General features: G+C 35.5%; 1 protein-coding gene across 1 annotated transcript; it reads left to right on the top strand.

Annotated features, from left to right (window-relative positions):
* Positions 1–14,585: 14,585 nt before the first annotated feature.
* Positions 14,586–15,167, top strand: LOC149239898 (uncharacterized). Its single transcript, XM_089369998.1, has one exon. The coding sequence runs from the start codon at positions 14,586–14,588 to the stop codon at positions 15,165–15,167; it is 582 nt and encodes a 193-aa protein (XP_089226124.1).
* The last annotated feature ends 2,956 nt before the right edge of the window (positions 15,168–18,123 follow it).

Below are 18,123 nucleotides of genomic sequence, written 5' to 3'. Positions count from 1 at the left end.
ATTCATAATTAAATATATAACTCTGAGCATGTGGTTAGTATACAACCTACACAACATTTAAAATATACGCCTTTTCAATGATTAATATACGGCCTTTGTAGTGTTGATATATACACATATATAGCCTCCCATCACAACGTTGTTTTAATACGACTTTTAGCCACCGTCGCTTTGAATATGATATTCATTGCATAATTTTATATAAGGTTTGACATATTATCTTCACAGAAATCTGCTTGCACTGATTTATAATACTATCATAGTATAATATGCAACTCTGACAATTAGAAAATAGGTCCTCACACCATAACAGTTTGACCATTCAATTATATTTACTTTATATCGATCCACATTCAATTTAGCTTTAGTATCAATGATTATCACAGAAGCTCTTGGCCTCGTAATCGGTTTACTTTTAAAGGTTGCAAGGGTTTTAATGAATCTCCAGGCTATTCACTTTTAGTAAAGTTGTTGAGGACTCTTATAGCATTGTTCTCCCTTTGAATTTTTAATGATTTTATTCGATAGTGATCGATACTTGAAACATGAGAGTTATAGTTGTTTTGAATGGTTGGAATTTGTCTTTTCCTAGATTTTTACCATTGTCCTGCAGAAATTGGATTGATTTATGGACTCGATTTCTGCCATTGATATTTTTTGGTGATACTATCATACAAAGTATTTGTTTGGAGGTTATGGTGGTCAATACTCATTTAAATTGCCTTCATCACCTTTCCTTTGGGTAATTATCTGTTGCGAGAAATTCATTATACAAATAACTTGAAAAGGCGTTTTTCGGTCTCACTAGATTGGCCTTACGCACATCACTCACCAGTTTAGCCTAACTTATATGAAGAACCTTGAAGGTGATCTTGCTCTCTCATACAATTCTAACTGAAACAACTTGTTTGCCATATCGTCTGATGCAATTATTTGGAGCTGCTATACGACTATGAAAACCAATTTACCCAATTAGTGCTCGACATACATCCTCAAACTTTGCATTATCAGCTGATCCATCAAGCAAACTATATAATGAACTCATGAATTTTGCATACAAATTAGGAGGTGTTATATCTTTCACATTCTTCGAATTCCACTCTATAGTTAATGCATTCTTCTTTGCAGAGAGTATCTATTCATATAAAGTCTAATGCAGCCTAGAAAGCACATAATAAGTATCATTGCCATAGAAAACAGATCTCTTCTCTCATATGTTGCTTGAAGTAGTAGAGTAGAATGCTCTGACAAAGGCTTGGCCATGGACAAAGCGATCCATCACCATCCATCACCATTTCCATATTCACTTCCTGAGATATCTTCACCACCATCAGAAGCATTCTCACTATCATCAACTGATTTGGGTGCACGCAGTTTAGAAGATCGTCTCAAATTTGGTTTTAGGGCATAATTCTCTTAATACTATTGTTTTGCGTCGGAAATTACAACCATACATATGTGACATTTGGTTTTAAAATTTGAAGGAGATGTTCTTCTTCGGATGGTTGCCTGAATTGATTTATTTTATGCTAATATTTTCATAGTCTAAAATATATTCTAGTGGGTGGTTTAGTGATTTATGGGTAACTACTGAAGAATTCAAATGACTGGCGCTTTATTTAGGAGTCACTACTTTTCTTTGTCGACTATACAAAATTCTCAAGAAGAGAAAAAGGTAAAATAATATATTGGTTGACTTGAAGCAAATGATTTCCTTGATCTTTGATTACTCTATATCCATTGATGTTTAGTTTCTACATCTGCTCACTGGTAACTAGCATAAGAAAGTTGTGTTTATATGGATAATTAATGCACTAAATAATGTAAATATTGTGCTATTGCATTTGTTTTATTTTATGCTCCACATTATTAACAATGATAAGGAAAAATCATGAGATGCAATTAAAAGTATGAAATAATCGATCAACTTTTGTTAAGCTCTCTATAAAAAGTCAATTTTCATAAATAACGTAGGAAAATATTGAAATTTCCTTAGTAGATGTATCATTGATGAATTATGTAATTGGATATGTCAAAGTATTGGGAGTGAAACAATGTTTTATAGAACGTTGGTAAGGCTAGTAATAGCTTAATTAAAGGTTAAGGCTCTAGATGTTGAAACTTGCAAATAAATAGACTACATCAGAATTGTAGCATACAAATTGTGTGATGAACTAATTAGGAGTGCTTACTTAGCTAAGACAGTTACCTTTATGGACAATCTAAATCATGTTTTATTGTTTAAACTTTATGATGCATCTAAATCGTACACTATGATTTTAGTTTAGTTAATTGTTATGATGTTGAGTATAATGTTACATGAGGTTTCGTGATATAATCGTAGGAGGATATGACCTCTCTACACTGCTATACAACTGCTTTGTGTAACAACTAATAAAGTTGAATAATAAATAAGATCATTTCAATGGCCTAAAGGGTATGATAACATTAGATTAAAGAAGAGAATCCATAATAAAAATGAGCAATTCGAGGACGATAAGTTATTATATTGGAAGAATAATAGCAACATTTCAAGTATAACATGTTTTAAATTGAGACTAAGGGAAAAATAAATTGTATCTATGAATATATGGTAGGAGGAAGTAAAGGATGTTTATGTCAAGAAGAAAATTCTCTTAATGATATTGATGATTGAACCGAGCAACATGATTGGTAAGGTCAAAGTGATGGCCTATATAAGTGTCATTATAGGAAGTTCTAAGCACTTGTAATCGGTGAGAAATGACAAATGATAAACTAGGAAAATGTTCTGAGGATGTTAATTGTTTAACTTTTTGAAAAAGAAATACATGATGTAGACTAATGAGGAAACATTGAGCATGAAGTGTAGGAAGAAATATTGTTGGAAATATAGTTGGAAATTCTATAATGAGACTTTGATAAGGATTACATATAAATTGGCAAAAGAAGTGAGATTCAACTAATAAAGGGTGCAATTGAATAAATTTCACTCACGAGAGGATTGATCATATATTGTTACCTCATCAAAACAACTTATTAGTGTGCGTCATTAGTATTGAAAGAAGTTATGGTCAAAATACAATGGGCATACCAAAGCATTCATAGATGATAATGATGGTAGTGGTTCCAATCATTTCAAAGTCTAAACTGAATAATTAATGAGTGAAAATTAAAGTGGAAGAATCCCTATTCCAACTTGAACATGGGTGAATCTACGATAATAGAGATCAAGTGGAAACTTGATGAGAAAAGCAAATATTTTTAGGATGAACAATGAAAATTATGCAACTGATGAATAAATCATGAGGGGGCAACAAGCCCTCATGCAGGTAGATTAAGCATAAAATAAGACTTAAATAGGGATGACCTCTTGTATGTGCGCTATTTGGTTAAGAAAAATATGTATAGTGATCATGGAATTTTAACTTGATATTGATGATTTAAATGATTATACAAATGGGAAGGAAGAAAATCTGATGAGAGATTAAGACTCAAGATGATGAGGCTCATGTGAAATTTAACAATATATTTAGATAATTATACCTATGGTGTAAATGGTCAACTTCTTAGTTGAAAGAAGTGGAAATGATTACTGAAAAACTAATTGGTGTCTTGATGAAAACATCACACTAATAACATTGATGAGATAACAAAAATCCTAGATGGATGTTGAATAATCTTAGTTCATAGTTGAATGTTTGTAAAGTAAATGAAATTCATTTTTCTAATGAATCATGATAAGAATGCTTATAGAGTATTATTCTATATTTGATAAGTACTGAGATGTTTCTCATATTGATGATGTTTCATAATATGATGGTATGAGGGTGATCATACCCACGTGGTTCATATTTATATATTGGTTACAATAGTGATGATGTATACTTATGATGAGGCATTATGATGTTATGTCAAGGTAAATTGACATATTCATTTACTACGTGATGATAGGTATTTAATGTTGAAAACTCATGATGGATATGATATGCATAACGTGGCATAGGAATTATGATGCTATAATATGAGGTTTATTGACATGTGGTTCATTTATTATGTGAAGTCATGATATCTTTTTATTGCAAATATGTTGATGTTATAACTTATGATGGTATTTCATGAGGTGAAGCATGTGATACTTCCGTAAAAATTTATGACATGCATGAGCATGTAGTTCGTTATTATTCATAATGTTATGACTAACAATGATGAATGTTACATGATGACATGCAAGACTTGGCATGTGGATTATTTTCTATAATACTATGATGGTATAGCTAATGCATTGGTTGCATGTTGAGGTGTGATGATTCACAGGACTCCACAAATGGGCCGAGAGGGCCGGTTTATTTGATGATCTTGTGCGAGCCCATACGCACGAGGGAGAATAAGTAACACCATATGGGCTGGGGACAAACTCAATCAACACTACATATGCCAGTGGTTCCTTTGTCTTGTGTATAGCTCTTGATGGATAGCTCTAGAAGAGCTATGGGACCATCTTGAGGAGGCCAAGTGCCTGATGTTCTAGGCTTGGTGCCTGTTATTGGATTGGGATGCCGAAGTCTGGAAGGGATGTAAAGGACTTCGATGCCTGGAGCTGTGTGCCTTAGTAGTTGTGGAGGGAGTGGGCCAGCCTTGCCAGATACCCGGGGTCATTGAGTACCGGACCAGATGCCTGCCTTAGGGCAGATGAGGTCTGAGTCAGGCGCGAGCCTTGGGGCCAGCCTTGGACTAGGATACAGACCGGGTCAGGCTTAGCCTGGTGCCGAAAGTGGGAAAAAGGACAGAGATTCCTTGAGATTTCCCGGGGTGTTGGGGACTTTCGATGCCTGCTGGTTATATTAGTTCAGCAGAGGGTGTTGGCAACATGAAGTTAATAAATAATAAATAATAAAAATAATAAGTAATAAATAATTCAACTTAACTTCGAGACGAAGTTCCTTAAAGTGGGAGAGTATGTAATATCCCTCCCCTTAATAATAAATAATAAATAATACAAAAATAATAATTAACAATAAAAATAATGAATAATAATAAATAAATCACTTAATAATAAATAATAAAAATAATAAATCATAAATGTTAAATAATAAATAATATATATTAAAAATTATATAAAAAGAAATAAATAGTAATAACCATATTAAAGCTCTAAATAAGAATAAATAAAAATAAAACAAGAAAGCTATCAAAAAGAAGGAAATAAAACAAGAAAGCTAAAAATCAAAAGAAAAGTAAAGAAATAAAACAAAAAAAAGTTGCATGCAGACACACGGAGTGTGTGCATGTGGTTCCCCTTCCAATGTTTTGTTCTATTTAATAGATGGTGAGGAAGATGAGAGGCATTTCGGCATTCCATCTTTCCGAGATTCTGTCTTTCATTCTCTTGGGAGAATGGTATACTAAGACCTAGGAGTCACTGGCAGTAGAACGTTGATTGAGGGCTCGGGGGCGGCCAGTTGTAGCAAGACGTTGCACAATTGAGCCTACGGTTGGGTGGAGAGTCGTCCCCAAAACCTTGTTGCAGATAGCAGACTTCAACCGAAATCACAGGTAAGTGTTCTAATCATAGTTTTGAACTTGAAGTTAATCAATTGAACTGCATGTTGAATATCAATTACTTGATTAATTACATGTTTACTTCGGGTTGTTACAGTTCATCAGATGTGATTATCATGTATGACATCACAGCCCATGTCAAATAAATTTACACAATTCCCTCCATATGAGTTTCCCTGCAAATCGACATGGTTATTAGTTCATACTGTCGAAAATAAGGAATGATGGTGTTAACCTTTACATTAGAATCAATAAACATATATAATAGCAACATGAAGAGTCACGTACTGGCAATGTTCTACCAAGCTTGCCAGTTGGGAGTCTACGTTCTGAGTGGAAGCAGGTTTTTTATTAATCATGAAATGCATAGGCAGTACCCTCACGGACTCCTCCCTTCGCTTGTCTCTGTCGGTGTTGGCACTGAACAGATGGCTTGGGTTGACCATCGATGGAATGAGGTGTAAATCATGTTAGGATGACCATTGATGGGGAAAGTCTGAAAAGTTGTGGCACTCCATGCGCTGGTTGAGAGAGTAACACCTTCCTCGACTACCTTAGACTTGAATCCTTACTCATGAGCTTTAAAAAATAAAATAAAATAAAAAACCCATGCCTTTGATCTTTAAACCACGCTCAATTTTGGTAATATGTTTTAAAACACAAACCGCACATTGCCAAGTTGAGAGGTGACTGATGTTTCCCTCTCCGCTTGCCTTATCCGTTGATTTAGAGGCATTCGATGGCTAATCGAGTTGGCAACAAACGCATTTGTTTTGGATAATGGTTATCCTCATGGCATAGTTATCCTTAGTTTGGATAGTGTCTATCCTTAATTACATGACACACTAACCTTATCCTCTCCTTGCGAAGGACACAGACGGGGAAGGTTAAAAGCAAGAAGGGGGGATAATGTTTGTCCTGACCTTCAAATGATTGCTCTATCTTTTTTATGCATTGAGGTTACACATAAATGGGTGATCGAGCTTCAAGCAGAGTGCAAATGAATTCGATATGGATTGTATTCATCATGAAGGAATTTGTGGTGTAGCAATAGCTACGGGATCCCATGGAGAGTTCTGTCTTCAGGCAAGAGTCGATCAAAGTTTTTGGGAACCATCACCATAAAGGAAGTTATCTAGATTCCATGCACACAGATCGAGCTCGATTCTCATGACGAGTTTCCTAGTTTAGTGGGAAAATTGTTCTCTAGCAGTGTAAGTTTTTTTGTGTGTCGAGCAAGATTGTTGTGAAAACATTCATAACGAAGGAGCCTAAGAAGCTGGGGGAAATTGAATGTGCAAACGATTTGTAATGAGGAGACTGCTTACCCTTCACCGTGAGTGTGAAAGGAGTTTGATCGTGCATTCATTCCCTTGTCACGATTACGGGCTATTCCTTATAGTTTTTTTTTTTAAACAGATGGCGGCAGCTATATTAAGGGCCAAGTCTCCCAAGTCTCAAATTTTGAGCCATTGGGGTTGTCGCCTTATGGCCCCCAGGAATAAGAGAACGAGAACAATCTCTCTATCTAATAACCAACCAAAAATATTCTCAATTCTAGGGAAGAGCAAAGTAACTCCTACGGAGCATGTTGGTAAACCAGTCTCTTCAAGGCATTACACAAAATCTCATCGTTCTTGGCTTGGCATGATCGAGAGGGAACGATATCGAGGAAAAGGATTGGGTCGGTGTGTTTCCCGAGGGTTACGATAGGGCTATCATCAAAAGAATGTGGTCAGTCAAAGTCATGTTATGGTAGAATGCTTCTCTTTGGTTAGCTCATCAGAGGTCAAGGGCAGGTCAAAGTCTTCGGTGTGTTTCAGGTGTGTTCTTGCCTAGGGTGTAGAACAAGGTTAGAACAGAATGCACCTAAAGGTGTGGAACATGGTATATTATAGCGAGGTTTACAGTGGTCTAACAGAACATAACAGAAGGACTCGAACATGGCTAACAGAACGTAGAGGTGTGGAATGCGTACTTCAGTATCAGTATAGCTTACTTCTGAGCTGAGAATCTTCTTCATTGTCTTCTTCCTATGACTAAGGTTCCTTCACCGGGGTTTGTTCCTATTGGATGGTCCTTATAGCCAGAGGATTCTACCGGTGATGCTAACCGAGGGTTCAGGATGGCTCCTACCTACCAATGGGTGAAAACAAATCATGTCCCTGGATTTCCCTTAACTACAAGAATGGGGACCCCACCTTCTCTCCTCATGCGAGCACGACCCCACCTTCCCTTGACCGGTCTCTCTTACCATGCGAGGAGAACTACCGTGTGCCCTTACCACTCCCAAAATCTGTATAGTTGTTAACTCGTTAGCCTATTTAAGCCCAGCATTCTTGTATAATTACATATATAATGCAAACTAAGAAAATGACCATCTTACGAGGTGGGAGAAGAAGCATTGATCGAGTGAACTTATTGATTTTATTCTCTTATCCCAAAACCACCAAACGACCGACCGAAGCTGATCGACGACTCTGTCAACCCCCAATCCAATATACCGCCTTCCGTCTGGTTGAACGATTATAGTTATTACTGATGGAGCCCCTTATTATAGTTGAATAGCTAGTCGTTATAGCTAGGGCACCCAACATTACCTGTCCTCAGGATGGGACTGGCTATCACGTAGATAATTTGGCCCCTACTATTGACTCTCATTATTAGGGCACTGACTTCAGAGCTAAAGGATATATTCACTTACTTTCTTCCTGGTGGCTTTCTTCCTGCAGGTCTGGTTCCAGTGTGTTCATCGTTATAGAATGAAACTGGAACATGGTCAAGGTCCATGGAAACCTTCGGTCACACAAGACTAGTAAGGTTAAAGGTAATTAAATTATGAGTTGTTTGTATTCATGCATAACGTTGCCCATAATAATAGGCATACCTTCCGTTATTCTCTCCAAACAAAATTTACAACTAACCAAAATGGCATTTGGTTTTCCAATAGCCCACATATTCAATTTGTGGTCTTCCCTACCCGTCAGTAGATCTGTGGAAGACTTCTTCTCCATCTTGAGACAGTTGACATTGCAGGCATGCACAAAAAACTGCTTCACTTTGTCTACAGTTTTCTGACTTTGTAACTTAAATCAATCGTGAAATCGCCTTCCGCTCTTTGGCTCTACATCTACATCTGTGGCTCTTTGAACCACTTTAGAAGGTACAAGAAGTGCATAGAATATGCATTATTTTTGTCGTTATTAGGCACTATTGTTTCTAAAATAGATGGGTTCCCTGTATTGTCAGGATGGCTTAAAATTCCTTATTCATGTGCTTGCATGAATTGTTCATTTGTGTGCTTACGGGGAGTTTCAATTGTGTGATACATGCATGAATGGCGAAAATTTTCATTATTTATGTGACTACAATGAGTTGCATTTGTATGCATGACAAATTGTGCGCCTACATGCATGGATGGCTCAAATTTAAAAATTGGTTTAGTGTTAGATGGTTATAGTTGGGCTTGAGGAATGAGAAAGGTTGTATTTAATCCTTGGATAGATATGGAAGCATTGTGGGGAGGAGGAACCCTGAAAGGTTATTATGCAATTTATTATAACATAGAACCTTGCAATATTATAGTGGAGTAGAGAGTAATGCAAAGAAGTGACAACAAATAACATATTGATTATTTCAATAAGTAAGAAGGTTCAATCGTAAATTGGTTATATTTTTTTTTGGTGCTTACTTATGGAGTATTAGAAATTACATGCAATTAAGCGGGATGTTAAAACACAGTGTTAATGAGATATCAAATTTATTCCACAGCTATGCTAAGGGAAGGAAATTCAGCAACACTATCTAGCATATGCTCATGGAGGATGGTAGTCTTGCAACTTCATTTAATCAACTGGCTCATCTAGGAAACACACACTTCCAAAAATTGTTTAAGGGCCCCCCTGGTGCCTCCCTTTCTGATATCGTTCGAATAGTGGGACATTTTCCTCGATTTTTTGACCTGGATGAGGCTGAGGAGCTCACCTCCCTAGTTACTATAGGTGAATTGGAAAGTACCTTAAAATGGTTCAAAAAAGACAAGATCCTAGGGCCTAATGGATGGTCTATTGAGTTTTATCTAGCTTTTCATGAAACTATTGGATAAGATCTTCTAAAGGTGGTGGAGGAATGCAGGACATCTAGGCGTATGTACGAGGCTATTAAATCCACTTTCACTGTCCTTATCCCAAAATCCAACTACCCTTTGTCATTCAATGATTTTAGGCCCATATCTCTTTGTAATTGTCTCTACAAGATCATAGCCAACCCCCTCAAACCTATCCTCTCATGTCACATCTCCCCTAAACAATTTGCTTTCCTTCATAATAGACAGATCCATGAGGCTATAGGCTCTACACAAGAAGCCCTTCATTCCATGAAAACTAAAAAACTCAAGGGGGTAATACTCAAAATTGATCGTACTAAAGCCTTTGAGCAGGTAAGATGGATCTATCTTAAAATGATTCTCACCCACCTGGGTTTCCCCCCTGCCTTCATTGATTGGGTTATGTGTTACATCACCTTAGCCTGCTTCAGTGTCCTGATAAATGGTTTTGCATCTTACTTTTTTCATGTTGAACGAGAGCTTCTTCAAGAATGCCAACTCTCAACATAGTTACCGATCAAACGAGAAAGTGAATTGGTACCCGTTTTTTTGAGGTAGCGAAAAATCGCCCGATTTTGAAAAGTGGTGATACCAGAATAAACCTTTTTTTTTAAGCATATTTTTGGCTATTTAAATTTTCTCATGTATCAAGTATGAACATTTTTTTTCGATGTTACTAATTTTCATGTTGATTTTGAAAAGTGTTGATGCAGCATCAACTCCTTTTTTTAGAGGATTGATTTTTGACACTTTAAATTTTTTTTATGTAGCGAGTATGAACACCTTTTTTAAATGTTAGTGATTTTCATCTTGAATTTGAAAAGGGTTGATGCAGAATCAACCCTTTTTGTTTAGAGGGCTTATTTTTTACACTTCAAATTTTGTAATGTATTAAGTGTGGATATTTTTTTAAATGTTTGTGATTTTCATATTCGTAATAAAAAATTAAAAAATTAAAAAACACGACCAAAAAAACTCAAATAATAAAAAAACAAAAAACTAATAAAACACCCATAAAAATGTAAAAATAAAACAAATTTCAATTGTAAAATAAACAATAAACAATAAATAAATAAATTCAAAAAGGCATAAAATTTAAAGAAAAATTTTGAATATTATTAAAAAAAATACATCCATAAATATTTTTTTAAGTTAAATAATATATATATATATATATATATATATATATATATATTCAAAACTAAAAAAAAAAAATTGAAAAATTAAAAATATTTAAATTAGAAAACAAAAAATGCAAATCAAAACCAAAAAATAAAAAATAAAAAAGTTAAAAAAAAAAAAAAAAATATATATATATATATATATATATATATATATATATATATATATATATTCTGCCACCCGGGCGAGGTTGGCTGTGGACGCAGGCGGGGGGCGGCTGCACACAGCCCGCCTCCCCACCAGCGCCCGCGGCCAAACCCGCCGGGGGGTGATGGAATTTAATTTTGGTTTTATTATTATTTTTTTAATTTTTGTTTTATTATTTTTTTAATTTTTGTTTTATTACTTTTTTTATTGTTTTTTTAAATTTTTTGTTCTATTAATTGTTTTTTTTTATATAGTTATTTTTTGTTTCATTTTTATTTTTGATTTTTATTTTTTTTATTTTTATTTTTTTAATGTTTTTTTTTTAATTATTTTTTATTTTAATTTTTAGTTGTTTTGTTTTGATTTTTTTTTCAATTGTTTTTTTTTTTAATTCAATTTAATTTTTTAGTTATGTAATTTTTTTATTTAAAGAAAAATTTTGTGTTTAAAAAAAATAAAATTATTTAAAAGAATGATTTTTATTTTTTTTTAAATAACTATTTAAAATATATATATATATATATATATATATATATATATATATATATATAGATAGATATATATTTTTATTTTTATTTTGTTATTTTTTTTTGGTTAAATTGTGTTTTTTTTTAATTTATTTTATGATTATTTTTATTTTGTTAATTTACCTTTTTTTTTTTTTGTTAAATTGTGTTTTGTTTTTTTTTTTTTTTTAAGTTAATTTTATAATGTATAAATATTTTTTTCGGAAGAAGTCACATTGAAGATTTGGGTCGACACGTTTCGAACCAACAAGTGTGGTTCATCTTCAGGACACAATGAAGAAACAGATCCAGAAAGAGAGTTAAATAGGAAGATGGATCAACCTAACATCTAAAAGAAAATGGCTATGTTTGACTATGGGAGGGAGAGGGGACGGAATGATAATATTTAAATTAATAAAATATATATAAATATATAATTTTTAATTTTATTAGTTAACCAACTAACAGCGATATCTGATAATATTCAATTCATTTTTCTTCTTTTTATTATTAACAAAAGATTAAAATTAATAATTACAATTGAATATATATATATATATATATATATATATATATATATGATTCTTAATAAACACCTAATAAATAATATAAATGTTATATTGTATATATATAATAACAATATATAAATAGTTCACTATGAATAAAAATTAATATTAATATATTATTGTATATTAGGGTTAATAATATTTTTTTTTTCAATATATATATACATAACTGAAGATTAAACAATAATAGTAACAATTAAATATATAAAAAGCACCTACTCATATTAATAAATAATAATAATGTAAAAAAAAATTATAAACAATATATCTAAATCACTATGTATAAGTATTAATATTTATATTAATATTACCACAAAAATATTTATAATGCAAGAACAAATTCTATAAGAGTGTTAACAATTATTATTTATATATCAATAATCTATCAAAACAAAAAGGGCGGAGAGAATTAAAAAGAGAGGGCGGGAATCCAACAGCTACTAATTTTCGTCCCTATTAATATTACTAGAAGACCTCTCAATTTCAATGGCTTCTCTAAACTTCTGATGATGAAAATGGGGAATCTTAGCGATAACCCTAACCTCCTCAATGCATATATGATGCTTAGTCTTCTTAGCATGTTCATCTAAAGCTGAGGATTTTTCTTTTTTATTATTTTTGTGTTTTTTTGTTTTTTTATTGTTTTTTTTTTCCAATATTTAAAATTTGTTTTTTTTTATTATTTTTTGTGTTTTTTTCATTGTTTTTTCTTTTTATCAATACTAAAAATATATATAACTTTTGTGTTTTTTATTGTTTTTTTTCAATATCTGAATTTTTGTTTTTTTTTGTATTTTTCATTTTTATTTCTTTATACATTTATTTTTTTATTTTGGTTTTTATTTTCATTTTTTTTTCTACAGGGTTTGTGTTGATGCTCGTCTAACAACCCGATCCCATTATGGGCAATTTAATAGTTGATTTTAAAATTTTCGTTATAATGAATCGAGTCTGTCCGCACAATGTATCAATTTCATGGTTGGTCTTTAAGTTTTCATTACAACGGGTCGAGTTCACCTACATCGCGTGTCAATTTGATGGTTGATTTATAATTTTTTTTTTGCAATGTATCGAGTTGTCTTAGGCTAAGATTTTAAAATCGTTATATATTTTGCATTTAAAAAATAAATTACTCTTGAGTGTTCATTTTTAAAGTTTTTTGTCATAAAAAAATTTCATAATGTCATGCTTGAAATATTTTGAAAACTTGAGATTTTTTTGTAGTCATAATCTTTGGTTTTAATTGCATGGTTAAAAAATTGTCAAGATTTTAATGTTTTTCTAAGTCATGATATTTTATCTTTAATGCTATGGTCGAAAACAATTACAATTTCAAGGTTTTTAGAGTCAAGATATTTTATCTTTAACAACATGGATGGAAATAGTCAAAATTTGAGACATGATATTTTATCTTTAACATCATGTCCGAAAATTGTTGGAATTTTACAGTGTTTCAAAGTCCAGATATTTTCTCTTTAACTCCATTGCTAAAAAATGTCAAAATTGTAACCCGGCTTTTTTTTTTGTTATTCCAGAATAAACAAAATTTTTTAAGGGTGTTTTTTTCATCCATTTTTCAAAAAAAATAAATGGTTTTTACTTCCATTTAAAAAAATATTGAAAATTTACCCTAAAAAAAACATCATTATGGAATAAACAATTTTCATTTTTGGGTTGTTTTTTCATGTTTTTTTGGGGTTTTTGGACTTGAGTACCTATTTTGAGGTAATAGTTCAGTTTCATCCGTAACTATGTTTCTCCCCTCTCCTCTTTCTAATTGTTATGGAAGGCCTCAGTAGGCTCATTGCTTCTGCCAAGCATGATGGGCATTTTTAGGATCTCAAAATAAATAATCAGTTCATACTCACCCATCTACTCTTCGTAGATGATGTGCTCATCTTCCTTGATGGAGGCATCCGAGATACTACCACCTTTTCTGATATCCTTCTACTCTTCGCTAAGGCCACAGGTATGGAAGCAAATCATTTGAAATCCACAATTACTCTATCTGAATGTACTCCCCATGAGGCTCGGGTTGCACTGCAAAAATTTCCTTTTCAGAGCCATCACCTGGAGGATGGGCTCAAATACATGGGCTTCTAGATCAATCCACATTGCTACAAAATCGTTGTCTGGATTTGGCTTGTGGTCAAGATCGAAAAATGATTACACAATTGGAACCATAGATTCCTCCCTAGGGAAGGATTATTAGTGCTTATTAAATTTGTCCTGGAAGCTACACATGTTTATTGGATGTCTCTGGCCTGGATTCCTAAAGGAATCCTTTCCTGGATACAAAGGATTTGTTGCAGATTCCTTTGGAATGGCTATAAGGAGGGTAAACCCTCTACATGGGTGGAATGGAAACATATTGCTAGACCAAAGAAATGGGGTGGTTGGGGACAGAAGGACTTATCCTCCTTTGCACATGCATTTGTTGCTAAGCTGGGTTGGGATATCCTCACCTCTCATAGTCTCTGGACTGAGGTTATCTTTTATAAATATATTTGGCCTCATCAGCTTATGGATTGGATACGTATGCCCACTTGGCAGAGATCTGGGATTTCAATGGTTTGGCGAGCGATCCTACACACTTTGCCTACTATCAGAAATGGATTAGCATGGAGAATTAATGATGGCTCATCCGTTTGCATTGGCTTAGATCCCTGGTCGGGCTATGGGAATATGTTTCGATTAGCTCTGGACTCTATACAATTTCTCAATAACAGGAATATTATTGTAATTTCTCATGTTGCGGATCTGGAGAATAGCTCTATCTTTAATCAAGCATGGTTCTCAGCAGAGCATTTAGACATCCCCGCACATTGGCAGCATGACTGGGAGGGTTATATCACAACCCTTAATGAATCTCATGTCCGTATAAAAGAGGGGGTTGATGAACTCCTTTGGACCCCTGCTGAACACGGCACATACTCCCCGAAGGCGAGCTATCCCATTATTCACATCAGGCACAGACCGCTTGTTCTCATGGATTGGTGGGGAAAGATATGGAAGCTCAAAGCGCCTCCGAGAACGAAGCTCTTCATGTGGAATGTTATTCGAAATAAGACACCTATTGGCTGCAACTTAATGCAGCGATCTTTATTCGGCCCTACCTAGTGTGTGCTCTGTCAGCAGGCAGAGGAATCTAACAACCATCTATTCCTATCCTACCCGACGGTAAATCATCTTTGGAATCAAGTCCTGGATGCACTGACTCTTACTATCAGATGGCATGGACAAAATGTATCAGATGCTTGGGACCTTTGGTGAGCTACAAACCGGAACACTAAAGTGCACTGTCTACCACTCCTCATTTGCTGGTCTATTTGGTTGACAAGGAATGGGATCATTTTCAGAGACAAATTGGCTCGATGGTCATCCACCATTACAAAAATCATTGCAACATATCATGAAATACCTGAAGAAGATAATACACCTGTAGGTCGTGTTGTCTTACCTGAAACTATTGATCGATCTATTCCCTGGGCCTATGTTGATGGCGCGGCACAAGCACAGGGATGTGGTGGGGGAATCCTACTTCATAAAACTGAAAACCACCATTACAAAATACAAATGGGGTTAGGCTTGGGAACAAACAATTTTGCAGAACTGATCTCTCTCAGACATCTTCTACACTTTGCACTGGCCCATGCATGCAATCATTTACAGATTTTTGGTGACTCAAAAATCATCATCAATTGGTTCAATAACATTTCTACTTGTCATGTGCACACTCTCAGGAACATACTGGATGAAATCATGATATTAAAAGCACAGTTTAATTATGTTTCATGTCAACATATTTACAGGGAACGTAACACGGCTGCTAACCAACTTTCCAAGGAGGTTGCGGCACATCCCAGAGGCCTGTGGTTAATACAGAAGCAGATTTGAGATGATCACTACCAGTACTATCATCGGCCCTATATTGATAGGGCATATCCGAGGGCAGTCGGGCCCTAAATTATTTTGCAATTTTCACCAGTGTTTATAACAACTACTCGTTGATGTATTGTATATATTTATTTCATGCTTTTGGACTTAACAGTATACCCTGTGTGGTAAATTATGTGCAGATCTATATATTTTTGCATGGCTACGACCAATAGTTTTTGGTATTTACTTGAAGGCTACAGCCAACAAACTACATATGTCATTGGCATCTACTACATGTAATTTTTCAAGTTAATGAAAAGTTACGATTTTTCCTCGAGGAAAAAAAAGAGATATCACATTAGATAACATGTAGTACATACGTGAGAAGAATATATATCCTTGGAATTGAGGTAATAGAAGGATCAAATACTAAATGCCCCCACATAAAAGGAGTAAATCATAATAGTAGGGTCCGATGGTTATTTTTCAACTGAATAGATGGAGATCTATAACCCTCTGCGAACAGTGCCTGACACGGTCTAGGGTTTGACTACAGCCCTCAAGCATATGCAGAACCTACCCCTCTGTTGTGACAGATCCATTTCCACTTTGTTGTCATATCCCTCTGACACTGTTTGCACCTGTCCCCGTTCCCTGGTCGCTGCCTTTGCATATTATTCTCCACATGATTTCATTGTGCTCCTCGTCGTTCTCCTATCTACAGTCAGTTACAACAACAGTGACGATTTGAAAATCCTGGTGGCAGCTTGCAAGTAGCACTCATAAAATAGTTATGGAGATGGATTTGGTTGATTATTCAGAAGACCTGTTTACGGATGTCTCCATCTAGACATCCCCCCTCGAACACGGATGGCCTGCTCCCCTTCAGTAGTGACCTGTCGAAAGTTATCGCTCTGTTGCCTTCGATCTCGGGGCCCTCATGCCCGATTGTTACCCTACCAGAGGACCCCCCCCACTTGGCCGGTTTTTGCTATCCCTCCCCCTTTGCCAACCTCCCTACAGTTTGTGGCTCATTGTATAGGTCCTAACACCACAAGCTCCTCGGGTTACCCACAATTCCCACCGTCCGCTGGATCACACATCCCTACCCCTCTCGGCGAACCCTCAATTTTCCCTCAGATTACCCCTCTCTCAGCACCATTATCAACTCCCCTCTCCAGCAGCTTCACTGGCATCCCACCGATCTTGAAAGCTTACCCTTCTGGGCCTAGTCTGAACCCTACAAACCCTCATCTGAACCCTCACCTCAGCAACTCTCAGGAGGACATCACCAACAAGGGCCACAGGCCGAGGAAAAAACAAAAGTGCGTCAAAGCCAGGACACAGGACGTTGCAACCGTTTGGGCGAAGATATCCAGTGGGGTGAAACCATGGATACCGCCAATAGAGTATTGGTAGGTAGGGTTCATGGGAGGAGCTACTCTACGACACAGCTTAAGAAATGGACAACTAAAATCTGGGGACAACATTTGGCTGAACTACCTTTCGTGCAAACCTTTGTCCGAGGATGGTTTTCACTTTGCTTTGCCAGAGTTGAGCACACAAATTGGGTTCTATCTTCATTCTGGCACATTGAACAGGCCCCCATGCTCCTGCAATGATGGAACCCTCTTTTTGACCCTGAGAGGGAGCAATTAGGTGTTGGACCACTGTGGGTACATCTACCAAGCCTGCCACTCCACTTTTGGTCTGAGGACATTTTCAGGTGCATTGGGAACACCTTGGGCACATTTCTGGAGTATGATAAATCATACCTCACTACAGGCATCATGGCATATGCAAGGATACTGGTCCATCTTGACACTAGGGAAGGGCTATAGGAACATATCACATTGCTCTGGAGAAATTTCTCACGGACTCAAATCCTTGATTATGAGGGGGTCCCTTTTAGATGCAGGAGATGCCATAATGTGGGACACTTATTCAGGGACTACCCCTAAATGGAAAAGCAAGAGCAGCGGAAAAGGGGAAGACAATTCCAACCAAGGCTACAAAGGAACCTGAGAACCACCCCTCCTCTGAAGCAGCAATGACAACACCAGCTAAGGAGACTCCGAAGAAGCACAAAAAAGCACCATATCGGCCTCCCTCTCCTCCTCTGACAAGGGAAAGGGCGGTTGCGCTTTCTTCGGGTATGTCCACATCTAACCCCTACTCTGTACATTTCTCTTCTTCA

Source organism: Pinus tabuliformis, chromosome 8, assembly GCF_031772625.1.
Source record: "Pinus tabuliformis cultivar Carrire ecotype Pingquan chromosome 8, CPIR1, whole genome shotgun sequence".
Taxonomy (NCBI): Eukaryota; Viridiplantae; Streptophyta; class Pinopsida; order Pinales; family Pinaceae; genus Pinus; species Pinus tabuliformis.
Note: the sequence above shows the minus strand (reverse complement) of the source record. Positions and strands in the feature narration are given on the sequence as shown.